General features: G+C 37.8%; 1 protein-coding gene across 1 annotated transcript in view; it reads right to left on the bottom strand.

Moving 5' to 3' along the window:
• Positions 1 to 14,325, bottom strand: part of GPR133 (G protein-coupled receptor 133) — a 156,232-nt gene that overhangs the window by 130,349 nt on the left and 11,558 nt on the right. The window contains exons 5-10 of the mRNA XM_009888102.1: positions 10,614 to 10,793; positions 9,182 to 9,436; positions 5,432 to 5,496; positions 4,474 to 4,629; positions 1,642 to 1,701; positions 887 to 1,004 (exon numbers count right to left, since the gene is read on the bottom strand). Of these exons, the coding sequence (XP_009886404.1) occupies positions 887 to 1,004; positions 1,642 to 1,701; positions 4,474 to 4,629; positions 5,432 to 5,496; positions 9,182 to 9,436; positions 10,614 to 10,793 (834 nt within the window). The remainder of the gene's footprint in view (positions 1 to 886; positions 1,005 to 1,641; positions 1,702 to 4,473; positions 4,630 to 5,431; positions 5,497 to 9,181; positions 9,437 to 10,613; positions 10,794 to 14,325) is intronic.

The following is a 14,325-nucleotide window of genomic DNA, read 5'->3' as shown; positions in this document are numbered from 1 at the left end:
TCTACAACCTACTTGACTATTTAACTAGGCTTCCCTAATAGCTATTGCAAGTCTTGAATTTAAAACCCCAGACGTTTGCAGAAAATATAGTAAATTCCCCAAGTATAAAATTGCCTTTTATATCTGACTCCTTTATGACAGAGAAGATGGTACACGCACTGTTAATACATCATGGATCACTTCACCCATGCTCAAATACGGAGCCTACCAGGGCAAGCAAAATAGACTGACAGACTCTTCCACTGACATTTGAAGGCATTATTTCAGACCTCCACTGCTCCATTTGAGCATGCCAGTGCCGAGAAGGTACGCGCAGCGATTGATGGTACAGGTGACTGCTCAGGTTATTTGTCCCCTCACACAGGTCTCAACAAGGCAGAGCAGAATGGCAGAACAGATAAGTTACTTTTGCTACCTATAACATCTAAATACACAGATGAAATTAGGGTGATAGGATACTAAACAGTAATAACATAAAATTCTCCTAAAAGGTCAAAACTATTCCCATTATTTGCAATCTCTTGCAAAAACCTTGCGACATTAAGGTTTGTAGCATCCAGACATCTGCAACTTCAGAGTGCTGCATAACAGCTCTAGGCCCTTTAACTGCCTATTAGTATAGTATTAATAGATTCATTTCATGGAATTCATATTCTAAACCCCTCTCCAAATAACCTCAAGGAAGTTCAAGTACAGTCAGAGCTGATTACCTCTGGTCTGTGCAGTTGCACAGTCATCTTTCTACAACTAAAACACTGTTTTGTATTCAAAAGAGAAAATTATTTATGTCTGTTTCCTCCTTCATGTTGGCAAAGGAGGGGTTTCAAGCACAGAAGCATTTAGGACCGCCAGACAGCCCAGAGAGAACATTTCTGCTAAATCTTACCTGCCACAGACGACGTGCCCTCAACAGTTAAAGGCAACGAGCTTTCATCCAGATTGCGCGTCATGTGAGCCATCACACTGTCAATAGTTTGAATTAAACTTCCAAATACATGAGCCGTCTGGGGGAAGAAAGAGAAGGCTCTACTACAAAAGAAATTGCAGCTCATAGCACAAAAAGCTAAGGTGCCACATTAAATTCCTGTGTGACTCATGATTCAGCTCATCATCATCCAAAGTCAAATGTGACTTTCTCCACAACCTTTCCCACACACATTGGATAAAGTGTTACACAAATTGATGCCACCCAGAGCCTGACCTTATGAAATACTGTTTTATAGAATGTCTCCAAATTACTCTCTACTCCCACGAGCATTTGACCTCATATATCACATGCATTGAAAGACATCAGTCTACAAAAGAAATATGAACTTTTAAATATCAAAGTTCAGTGCTAAAAAAGGCGTGATTAAACACTTTATTTTATAAATACAATTTTGTTTCATTCATCCTGAAATAGGTGGAAATAGCAGCAAAGTTCTCTTATTTTAACCCTCAAAAACTTATTATAAAAGAAAATGACATAATTTTTTTGTCTGTGGACCTTTACTGAAAAGATGAAAGTGACATATGAGAAAATAATTGTCATACTGCCAAAAAGTCCTAACAAGAAGAATACTAGAGACAACCAGTTTCATTACTATCCATGCGGAATTATGCAACCAAAGTAACCTATAAATCTAAGCCCATTTGTCTTACCTCTGGTACATCAATCCAGTTGGACAATAACAGAAAGTCTTCAATAGCTTTTAAAAATGCCTAAAAGATAAATAAAACTATATTATTTGATTATTTATTAATCAGCTTCATCTCCTGGTAAGGATCCAAGGCAGATCTCTGCTAGGATTTTCTTAGGTTTATTTTAAGAGGACAAGCCCATTTTCATTCGAGTCACAGATTCATCTCTACCTGCCAGCTCTCTCACCGTGTTCTGTATGGTGACATTTTAATGTAATGGTTTATTTATTAAAACTAACACCACTGTGAAACTCCCAAAGTGCAATCATTGTACTACAGCCGAGATGACAACACTGGAAGACTAAAGTGAACTTATTCTCCCATTTTATCTAAACTCATGACATTAATACGTCTTTTAGTCTTAGACGATGGTATTTCGACCACACTCAATATCTGGGTCCCATCACTTGTACGATTCACCATCTGCTTAACTTCCGCACTTAAATGTTGTTTTTGAGGTCAAGATCTGTCATGGTGGGCACTGTTCAAGTCCCAGTCCCTGTCCTAACAAATCTTGCTGATGAAGACAAATAGGAGGAGGAGAAAAGGGAGCACAGAAAATTAGAATACCCCCTTCCCCCCGACATCTCCTGCTTAAAATTCTCCGTTAAAATGCCTTTAAAGCATCAACTGAATATAGAAATGTTCCACTGAGAAAACATGGAAGAAAGCTGCAAGACTGTCTGAGCATAATTTTACAAGCCATAATACATAGGGCACTACCAGAGCTTTGCTATATGCCCTTATTTTGAGCAGCACACACCTTGCAGCCCCTCTCAAAATTCAGTGTGGAATTCTACTTGGCATGCACAGAAGTTATCTTAAACCCAGGACCCAGCCCACATTGCCCAGAGCATTCAGTAAGTATCTCTTTTCAGGTCACAGCATCACTCCAGGATTACTCCAAAGACAGTATGTTAGACTGCTGGGAAGGGAGGGAAAGCAGGAACGCTGGAGCTACTGAGCAGAGCAGCATTATAACGGAAAACCCAAGTCAGATTTGTCAGAAGCAATGCATTATAAGTGTGTGCCAGTAATCAGAAAGTTTATTGCATATCACTTAAATCAAATTTTCTTGTGCTGTGAGGCATATGACAATCAGGACAGAGATAACTTTACAGAAAATAGCATGCATGCTCAGTGCCTGTCTCTCAGGGAATTAGCTGCAGACAATACAAAGCCTAATCATCAATCAGACAAATGACAGAGTCTGTATGTATGATCAGGACTCTCTTGTGTTTACTTCCCAAAATAGCTTTGCTAAAGATAATCATGTCCCACATTTCTGTCTGCAAATCATTTCCAAGGCACACAAAGCAGCATCAGATAGCATGAATGAGCAACCAAATGGCAAATGAAATGATGTGGGAAACAGGTACAGTATCTGACAGGATGATGTTCCATTTTCAATTCAGAGCCCACACAAAATTTTCAGCAAAACAAAGGAAACATCGTATTAGAGCTTTTTAGAAGGGTTTTTGCTACATATTAAAATGTGATCCATTAAATCCAAGCTTTAAAGTTTGCAAATGCTAAGCTTTTAACACAAACCATCAATTGCTGTCCGCATAGTTTTCAGAAGCATTTGTTTATATTGTTTGTCTGAGTAAATAATCCTTGTCACCCTGGTATTACCCACAGGCTTAAAGGAACAATCACTAGTGAGACCGGAGCTGATTACTGTAATAATAGCTTTCTAGCCTGCTGAAATCAGGAAATTTGGTGCCCATCATTTTACAGAAGGCTAACTCTATGTTAGCAGAACATGACCCCTTTTCCTCAGCTCAGACTGCAGAAAACATCTCTTTTTTTTCCCCTTTGTGGATTAGCCAAAACAAAAAAAAAAATTTACTGTTAAGCTTTGGACCAGTTCTTTCCATGAACCTGTTTCAGTGGCAATCTGTGAATTGTCCTGGCTGTGATGGGAACCTGGTGCCAAATAAAGCTATTAACTCAAAAAAGCCAAGGATGCCACCATCTCAAACGGACCCTCTCCCACAGCTTTGCACCTCCACAGCAGCACTGGCAGAGCAGGCTTTGCGCCTTTGGCACTTCAGAGTCCAGTAAGAATAACCCACTGCTTTCCAAGAGAGAAGTGGGAGGAAAGGCACAAAGTACCCCCTGCTTGCTACAGGAGCAATAAATGCTAACGAAAAATTGGGCAGCCAACAGTAATTTAGAGCTTTTTAACCCTCTAGTGCAGGCGTGGATCTCAAGATAGTAAGTTACAAGTTTGTACTTGGACAGGTACACAGGGCCAGACTGACAGAGCCACAACTAGAGTGCTCCCTGCATCCAGGTTGTGAGTTTGCTATTAGCTCATGCGTTTTGCTGCTGTCACTGCTCTGATGACAGTTTCAGTATGTCCTGCACCTGGCAGACGACTGTCAAACTCTGCTGCATTTTGGATCATCTGGGCCATGCAGAGAAATGCTGAATTTTTATTTTTATTTTTTTTAAGGATTACATATTCTGCATTGGACACACTTGCAACTGAAAAAAAATTTAAGAAATTATTTTATTCTACTCTGTTTCCTGTTCAACTAAATAATTATTTTTGATGTGTGGTCATAGTTCCAGGTATTTATAATTTATGCATTAAATAATAACCCCAAGAACTAATGAGACCCTTAAACCATTTTCTCTGGTTGAAGCTCACCTTCTGCTACGCCCTAAAACAGCAGCTGCTTTTTTTATATGTATTTTTTGCAGCCAGCAAAAACTTCAATATTCCAGCTTCTGGAGAAGTTTCAGGCTCATCTGTCTCCCAAAATGGATGTGAAAGACACTTACCTCTGTCAGGCTTAGAGCAGTATTTTCTGACAAGGTTTTGTCGGGCAAGCTGAAGGACATGTTCTCCAGGTAGCTCAGCATGGTGTCAGGGGAGTGGAAGTTCCCTCTCTCCTCGGTCAGATTAGTTATGATGGGACGATAGGCGTTGGTAGAGAGCTACAGGAGAGAGATACAACCCATCAGAAATTATTCCAAACATCTGTCATTATTTCTTGTTTTAGTCCAAAAGGGAGTTTCGAGGCACAGCAGACTACTGTGATTATACACAAGATGTTCCATAAGCCAAAGGAAAAGGAAAGCACACAGATAGATGGACAGGATAAACAGAGCATACAGGCACAGCTTCATTTTCTCATTAGCAATTCAGGTCCTATCTGCCACAGTTTCCTGAAAGTCTCTGTGAACAAGAAAACTAAGAGAACTTTGACACTGCAGATAGCAAGAAGGTGAAAATACATTGCAACAGTCAATTGCATGTAGGTTAACTACAGCTAATTGTATGTATTCTGCATATAAAAATAGTTTTATTTAAACCTTTTTCATTAAGCATTTACTAAACAGTAAAACTAATTTTGTTGTTGTGGTGGGATCTTTTTTCTAATTTTAAAGGAAAAAAGTGGAAAAATTAGCAAAGTGTTTTTGAATGTCCTACATCTTCAAAGTTCATTGACACATTTCAAGTGTTTTACTTTTTTTTTTTCCTTTTTCTTTTTTTAAATATAGGAAATATTTTTATTTAACAATGAATTCCCTTGATCTGTCCTACATTAAGAGTTCTGGAGTACTCTCATCTTCCCATAGCGGCTAAAAATTCTCCCTATGCACATCTGAAGATTTTTGTAATTGGGGTACTAAAATAAGTGCCACTAATGAAAATTGTACAGTGAGGATGATGATCTGTAACTCTAATATATACACGTTCTGACATTATAGAAAAGAGTTATGAGGATTCTCGTACCACAGGTTTTGTAGTGGTTGTCATCACAGACCACGGAAGCGTTGAAGAAAGCAGAACTTGCACACCTGGGGAAAATACATACATGAATAACGGTGTTAATAAATCTGATATTCCCACTGCAAGTTGAATCTGTTCTCACTGAAAGTAACGTATTTGCTGTTCTATGCATTTTACTTATTTACTTACAAGCTACATAGGCTTGTTTAAAGCATTTCATTTACAGATTCTCTCAATTGTATTTCATTATCTTTAATTAGATGAGCCTTGCAATTTGAATATGTGCCTGTCTATGGCAGGGGATTTGGAACTCAATGATCTTCAAGGTCCTTCCAACCTAAACCATTCTATGATTCAATGATTTAAGTCTTAAACATTTAAAAGTAAACCTCTGTTTGCAAACAGGAAATTTCAAGTGTTATATCTCAATAAAAGACAACTACACAACTACAACATTGGCATCCATCTTCCTTCTCTAGCTCTTCTCCCGACATTTATGTAAAGCATTTACAGAAAATTTAAATTACAAAAACCCCAAAAATATTTCTTACCAAAAACAAATACTAATCTGTAGGCACTTCTGACAATTTCATGAATGACCTTGCTGTGTTTCTGTTTATGTGATAAACTGGGACTGGGAACATAAAGCCACTGGAAAAAAATGAGACTCGAGACTCAAATATGATCTCCAAATGCTCATGTTTACTTATATCTTGAGCCTAAATTGCTTGAGTGCCAAATAAAATCACACCCACAAAGGCAAGTTCAGAAAGACTTTTCCACATTAAAAAAACAAACAGTAAGAAATATTTAAAGCCAATGGAAATACTTTTGTTGCTTGCCGCAAAACTAAGGCATCACCCTTAAATAAAAGAACATCGGTAGAAATGTGGTATACTAAAGTTTTTGGGGCATGTTAGTTTTGCCTAAAACAAACAACAGGGGTCAAAGAGTCAAAACAACCTTCATTAGTAGTTAGAGACATTATCTATAGTATGATCAATTAGGTGTTTGTAAGTTGATCTCAAGCAACAGTGAGGTTGCTATTAATCAGACGGGCTTTGCTAAAAAACATCACCGACTAGCACTGTTTCCATTGAAAATTACCATGCCAGCATGTCTTAAATGATTTCTTGAGACAGAAAGAATAAACCTGATTTTGGATGGTTTCCAGTTGTTCCATTTCAAAAATATTGATTCCTTTCTGTGCAAAGGGATTTATTGGTCATTTGTGATAGAGAAATAAAATTTTCCTCTAATCTGCATCTTACCAAGAATTTATATTTGCAAGGAGTGTGGTATTTCAGCCCAATCAAACAGTAGTTGCATATATAGGACATGTTTTACTCATGGATCCAAAAGGAACATGATTATTCATTCTATTAAGAACAGGCTGACTTAAGTTTCTTATGTCAAACCCCGCTGGCCCAGCTTCAACCTCACTTTAAGTCCTCCAAGGTCAATAAATAGACAGCAAGAATAACTTTTGTTTACTGTATTGATTAGGATTGTAATATCCATTGCTCCCTCTGAGAATGTTCTAACTTCATCCATCAAATTGAAATTTTATAAAATCTGGTAAGTCCACCACTTTGAAGGAAAAAGTAAAAAATTCAATAATCCACATTTCTCAAGTGCTCCAAATCACCTGAGCACTCTAAAATATTGGCTTGAAATTCTTCACACTTACAGAAAAAAATTATATATACCTGGCATCACTTTACATTTTAATTCCTAAGCCCCTAGAAAACAAACACCAAGCTTTTCTTTCAATTAAGAAGCTAGAAATTTATTTTTCACAGAAAATTGATAGCTCCAGATGACTCTGAAGACCTGTGAACTAAGGGTTTAAGGAAAAAAAACCCAAAAAACCACCAAACACCTAATGTCATGCAAATTGCAGTAAACTCCCAAAAGCTCACAGCATGAACACCTCAATGTATAAATCAGGGAGTTTGCTACACAGCCTTCTAAAAAAATCAGCAGGGATTGAAAGGTAGGATACAGGCAAAGTTCTGTGCAACTCTAAAAATTTAGACTTTAGCAGAATCCAAGGCCCCAACTCTTACTGCAGTGTTTCAAAAGCTAGCTACAAGCATTAACGTCCAGCAATCAGATCTTTTGAGCACCAGTGAGACTCTTTCCAAACCAAAGTACAGAGGAAAGAAGTTAGAAACTTAAGTCCTGAACAGATTTGCATTCATGGAAAGAGCTTTCCATGATGCCTTGATTATTTGTTAGTGTGAGATGGGAGGGTGGAGGGCTTCGGAGGAAGGTTGCTGTGAGTTCACGAGAATTCAAGATTCAAGGGGTTAAAAAAAAAAAAAGAAAAAAGAGTTCTCTTTGTATTTATACAAGTCATACTTCTCCGACAGTGAAACAGGACACACATATAGATGGATCAGGTCAATTTGAAAATCTACTGGTCTTGAGTTTAACAACATAACATTCTTCTTGAGTTACACTAAATCAAAGAATGTGATTTATGGTAGCTTTGAGTTGGATAGTGTTATAGTAACCCTAGATTGTTGTGAAAGATACAACAGCCAAATACAAAAGCATTTTTTCCAACTTGACCAGAACTTTATAAAGTTAATAAAACTTTTTCTTTTTAAGATTTTAAAACTATTTCCTGTATCAAATGAATAATCTCCCGACCAGAATTTTTGAAGACTTCCATAGGAATCACTTTTTAAAATAAAAATGTTCTACAATTAAAAAAATAATTAAACAAACGCTATTACTTGTGGGGCAAAGCAAATAGCTTGCTTTATTATATACCAAATGTAGGATTTTCTTTTTCAGTGACTTCAATGCTATGTAAACTAGTTTATATTTTCCTTTTGATAAAATATATTTTGTGTATATTTGATGGCTATAATCAAACATGGAAGTTACAGACACGCACATTCTCATTTCCAGGCATGCATCAGAAGTTGTGTGTTATTCAAAGAGTTTCCATTGTGAAAATGGTTCCCACGGGTTTAAAAGCACAAGAATTATGGGTGTAACTGCTTTAGCTCTCAGTAACCTAGTAAGAATAAATGAAAGCAGGGAAACTGCCAGCAAAGCCACATGTTCCATATGCCCTATAGCTTTATTCCCCAAGATGGATGTTTTCTAATTGCTACTCACACACAAGCATTTAATAGCAATAGCCTTTCTTGTAGTGAAAATTTTATTATAAAGATCCATAGAACAACTGACAGGGTTTACTGGCCAGTCTTCTAAGTCTTATTGCTCATACTGATTCTTTGCCTTTTATATTACATTTCAGCTAATATTTTTTTAGTTCACAAGCATACGTGAGTTAATAAGTCTTTATCGTTCCAGGAACTGGAGAGAGAACCATTATTATCCACATCTGCTGGAATACACTGAGTGACTTGGCTCAAAGCTACACAACAGTCAGAGTGCAAGTTAGAAATCCGGAGTCAGTCTTTCCTGATACTGTTCTGCCTTAAGTCTAATTATTGCTCCTCTTTTCTTGATCCTAGGGGATCTAACAATGGTTAGATCTACTTCAGGTCTTGGTTAAATTTTTTATGACATTTTTACAGAGCTAGAACCCAGGATAAAAGACTGCACATCCAAAGACAGCTGAGCATTTCAGTGACATTCATACCTAACTTCTTCTGCCTCCAAAAACTACGTTCAGTAGCCAAAAGGTGTAAAATTAACACAAATCCTACACATTAAACATTTTTAAGCATCTTACAGAAGATGAATTATGACAACAGTGCATATACTCACCAACAGCAGCTGTAAAGTACTGCTCAATTTCATTGGGGGTGAGGGCCCTTTCCCATATAATGAATTCATCAAATGCCCCATTCACATAGCGCTTAGTTTGATCCCCCTCTGTCCCAGTCAGAAGATTTGCACTGGGGTCTCCATAATCATAGAAAACTTTCCCATCTGGATCAGTTGTGTTTAGAGTTCCATTGACATAGACTTTCAATCCTTCTCTTGATTTCCAAGTAAAGAGAATATGAGTCCAGTAAGGACCTGCAAAACATTAAAAGTCACAGCACAATCCATGAATCAATACCATTTAGAATCTCTCTTGTTCAGTAAGTTTTTGCTGACTTGTGCAATGCTATAGAGCTGTATAAGAAGTGCTAAGAGTGAAATATGGGATGCTGATGTCATGTATATTAATCTTTATACCCATGGGGAAGCCCATACTTTGGCAGAATGCCTGTTAGCTTTTGTCTGAACTCTAACTTGGGCTCCCTGCAGTTTCATATATCACACTTGGCAAGTATTATGGGCCAAGATTCTTCTTCAATACTTTCTTAAAACTCAGTTCAGCAAGAACTGCGTAAAGACTGCAAGCACTGGAGAACAAGCAAGTAGACTAATTAAGAGTTGCCACAGTTTGTTATACTTGAAAGGCTGAAAACATAATATTAATTTTCACTTGGATTGAATAATCCACAAGTGTGTGAATTATTCTTACCATTTAGCAGCTTTTCTCTTAATAAGATTTCTAACCTGATTTATTAAGCTTTATAAAACTCTGCTACTACGATGTGAGAAAGTCTTATTTTACCAAGGTATAGTCAAATTAATGCAAGAAAAGATTTAGTCACTGTCACTACTAGAAGACCGGGATTTGTTCCCGTCACTAGGTAATACCTCTCCCCAACAATACACAGTTTAGATAGAAGCAGTAAGATATGCGATATACCAAAATGTTTATTAATACTATGCCATGGCATACAAAACTTGACACTCAACAGATAACAAAATGACCAAAGCACTAAACACCCAGTTAGACAGTTACCAAATAAAGTCTTAATTTAGTAGGCAGTAGAGGACAGCACACATATCCAGTTTTAGAATATGCTCAGAACTATCAGGGATTAACCTGCATTCTTCATTCATGGTTCCATCTAAGCACTCATTAATCTATTGATGTCAATAAGAATTCCACTGCAGAATCAACTGCAAATTGGGTCCGAGGACTGTTACTTAATGGCAAATGTTCTATAGTACGGTATTAATATTTTTTCAGTTCATAGTTTATCTCCCTCTCCCCACTTAAGCACAGAGCTCTGTAGCTATTTTTATACATCCACTTCTCTTTCCTGAAGTTATGCTCTTACCACTACATCTTTCTGCAAGAATGAATTAAAATATAATAGAGAAATTAATAAAAGAAAAAAGTTATAAACTTCACCTGGTGGACTAAAGCTTGCTTTCCACTTCATCATTGCATTCCCACGGGTGTAAAATTCCACCGAGCCTTCACCTTCGTTTGAACAGATTTTGAAACCACTGGAAATTACTTGTCCACCAGAGGCAGGGAGAAACTTAGCCTGCTGGTCTTGAGTCTTCCAGAAAAAGGAAAATGTTACTCCTGATGAAAGCAAGCAAGAGAAGATTTTAATGAAAAAAACAAGTGCAATTGAAAATTTCCAATACTGTAGAATACAGAGAGTGGGAATGCTTTTGAGGACAGATCGTCTGCATAAACAAGGACAGCATCAAAAATGCTCTAATAGTTTAAACTAAATAAACATCTCTTCCTTGGTTTCACATCACATGTGCGTACCCAGAACACAGCAGTAATCATTGCTTCCTGAGCAGCTTCTATCAGTTAAAACTAAAGTTCTTTGAGCACCAAAAGTAACAAAAGCCTTTTTACTTATGCTTCCATTCCTTTTGCCTCATCTCTCCAGTCTCCTTTACCTTCTCACCCTCCTGTGATGATCCCTTTTCCCTCCTGTCACCTTTGCTTATTTCAAAACACAAGTTGCTGGTGGAGTATATGGACATATGAGAGCACCTACATCTTTTTTTGATGTTCACCAAATGCCAGCAGACAGAAATAGTACACTGACTGCATCCAAGCTACTGAAGTGCTAACTGGCTGCCAGCATGCTCATGCTTATAGAGAAGCATCCATTGCGAACTACATTTAAATTCTTCTAAGCATGTTATTACCTGTGTTTTCACACTTCAGTGCTCCAATAATTGCTGAAAGTGAAGAACCAATGTAAAAGAAAGTGATAGCAACATATGCAGAGCCACAGTCAAAATTCTGAGGTCTCCACCTACACAAAAATCAAAGAATTCTTCCCAAAATGCAAGTGCAATCCTGTAAGCGCACACTATTAACTTTGTCCACAAATAATCCTGTTCAATTCACAGTAAATTTTACTATCATACTGTAAAATTGAAGAGCTCTTCAGATTGCACATTAGTGAACACATACGATTTCTGTAAGATGGCTTGCTTCTTTAATAAAGGTTACCTCAAAAGGCTTGACTGAAACATAAGTAGCAAATCAAACCTCCCTCGCACTTCAGAAGTTCACAGTGGCTCTGCTGTAGAGGTTTTGCTGTCAAATGCATTTACAGAGAAAATGGCTCGACTAAGCAGCTCCTAAAAATGTTCATCTCAAAATTTATAGTACGAAGTGCTAACAATAAAATCTGAGTTCAGAGCAGGTTAAGAAAAAGTTTATGAAGTACAGAAGTGGAAGAGGTTTTGCCACAAAGACTCATAATGAATTAAGTTGGCAATGACTCTGAAGACCACCTAGTCTAAACTGCCTGCTCAAACAGGGTCAATTTCAGAGCTAGATCTGGTTGCTCAGAGCTCAGCTGAGACTGTCACCAGGGATGCAGATTGCACATCCTCACTGTGTAAACCATCCCAGTGCTTGGCCACCCACATTGCAAAGAAATAGATCTAATTGATCTAATCAGCATTTCCTGTGCTACAATGTGCCTGTGTTGCCTGTCACTTTTCTCTTGTGCGTCTCCAAGACTGTTTATAGCTCCATCTGCTTCTATAACCACCCATCAGGTAGTTGAAGACAGCCCTTCGCATTCTCTTTTCTTCATGGTGTAAGGCAAAGCCTCAGCCTCCCTTCCCATGTCATACTGCCCAGACCCTTAAGTCATCTGCTGGACTCACTCTGGCTTCTCAGCATCTCTTTTCCATTAGGGGACAAAAATCATAGAATAGATGATAGAATGGTTAGAGTTGGAAGGGACTTTGAAGATTCAACCCCCTTGCCCTGGGCAGGGACATAGTATGTCAGATACACTCTCACAAACACCAAACAGAGGAATAATCACTGCCCTTTAACCTGCTGACTCTGCTCTCTTGACATGCAGTCAAAATATCTGTCTGGATGATTTTATAGTTAGCAGTTCTGCAGGCTGCCCAGGCAGTATGAACTTTGCCAATTTGCTACCAGATAGCTTAGCACAAGTTAATGAAGCCCTCAAACTATTATGCACACTTGTTAAAAACAAACTTTTTTTTTATATGATTCATAGTTTTATGATTAAAGATGGAAAAGCCTCAGACAGCTCCCTACAGTCAAATATCCCCCCCACTACTCTCCGGAACTTTTTTTTTTTATATTTGACATATTCTTTTTGTCACATTAACTTAGTAAAAAAGTTAAAAACTATATTATTGCACAATAAATAATTTAACTACATAGTATCTTCCTAACTGATCTTTTTATTTATCCTTATGACAGCACCCATCAATTTACATGATCTACACACCATTCCCTAAATACTTTATACACGATAAAATAACCACCGTAGAAATGCTAATCAATTATCACTGGCCTCCTAGAAATCAATCAGTACATGAACATCATCAATCTCAGTTTGCCAGATCTTGACGGATATGTGCTTAAAGCTATAAGTGCTGTGAACTCCCAACTGAAGAATTTGAGGTCTGTTGTAAGCAAATTGCAATACCTTCATCAGCAGAAAAGCCTGACTTCATATTTCAGCTGCTTTACTGCATCAGTAACAAGTTGAAACGCTGATTCGACCCTCTTTCCAGAAAGCCATGCATTTCCGTTGGATCTGCACACCATCCTTCACCACCCCGGTGAAAGAGCCACCAAGGCTGACCACGTTAATTATTACTGCTACTAGTGCGATTCTTCTGTCAAAGCATTTCACAACCTTTCTCCAGCACCTCACCACACTTCTCAAAGGTATGGTAGTGCTATTGTTCCTTCTTTACAGGCTGAGAGATAAATTTTAGATGAAGATGTCTCATCATCCTGACAGTAAAAAAAATTCTTAGATATTAGGAAGAAATTCTTCACTCTGAGGGCGGTGAGCCCATGGCCCAGGTTGCCCAGAGAAGCTGTGGCTGCCCCATCCCTGGAGGTGTTCAAGGCCAGGCTGGACAGGGCTTGGAGCAACCTGGGCTGGTGGGAGGTGTCTCTGCCCACAGCCGGGGGGTGGAACTAGATGATCTTCAAGGTCCCTTCCAATCCAAACCATTCTAGGATTGTATGAAGTTTAAATAATTGTAGACAGAGAGACTAAATTATACAGCATGTCTGCAGTACAGCCAGTTTACCCCACCTTTGTCTATCCTAATGGACTACCCTGTAGCTACTGGTCATCCTGTAGCCACAAGAAAACTGTGAATCTACATCCTTCTTACATGCACTTTGGCTCATGAAATGCCAAAACTAAAAATAAAAATTAAAGTAAGGCACGCAAACACACAGCTTTATGAAATGCTATGTTGTGCTTAGGGCTGCTGTTTTAAAATTTCTTTTTTTATTATTTCAACTTCAGATACGTTCACTAAATCCAACTTCTCCTACTCTGTTCAAACTAATGAGGAACATTCTCTTGCATCTTTCACAAATGGGGTTTTTTTTTTGATGAAAATGCCACTTTCATGAGCCCAAAACTGCTTACAGAAAACCATTGTTTAAAAATTACTTGAGAAAGAAGGAAGGCGGTGGAAGAATGTTTCAACATTTAAAAAAACAGAAGAATTTGTTTTCTCAAGTCAAAATAACAGTTCTGAAATGTTATTAAATTTAGACTAGGAAAAAAATCATATTTTGTTTCACAGGTTGCAATATTTCATCTGAAAAAATCCCAAGA

This window comes from Charadrius vociferus, unplaced genomic scaffold, assembly GCF_000708025.1.
Source record: "Charadrius vociferus isolate BGI_N301 unplaced genomic scaffold, ASM70802v2 scaffold326, whole genome shotgun sequence".
NCBI lineage: Eukaryota > Metazoa > Chordata > Aves > Charadriiformes > Charadriidae > Charadrius > Charadrius vociferus.
Note: the sequence above shows the minus strand (reverse complement) of the source record. Positions and strands in the feature narration are given on the sequence as shown.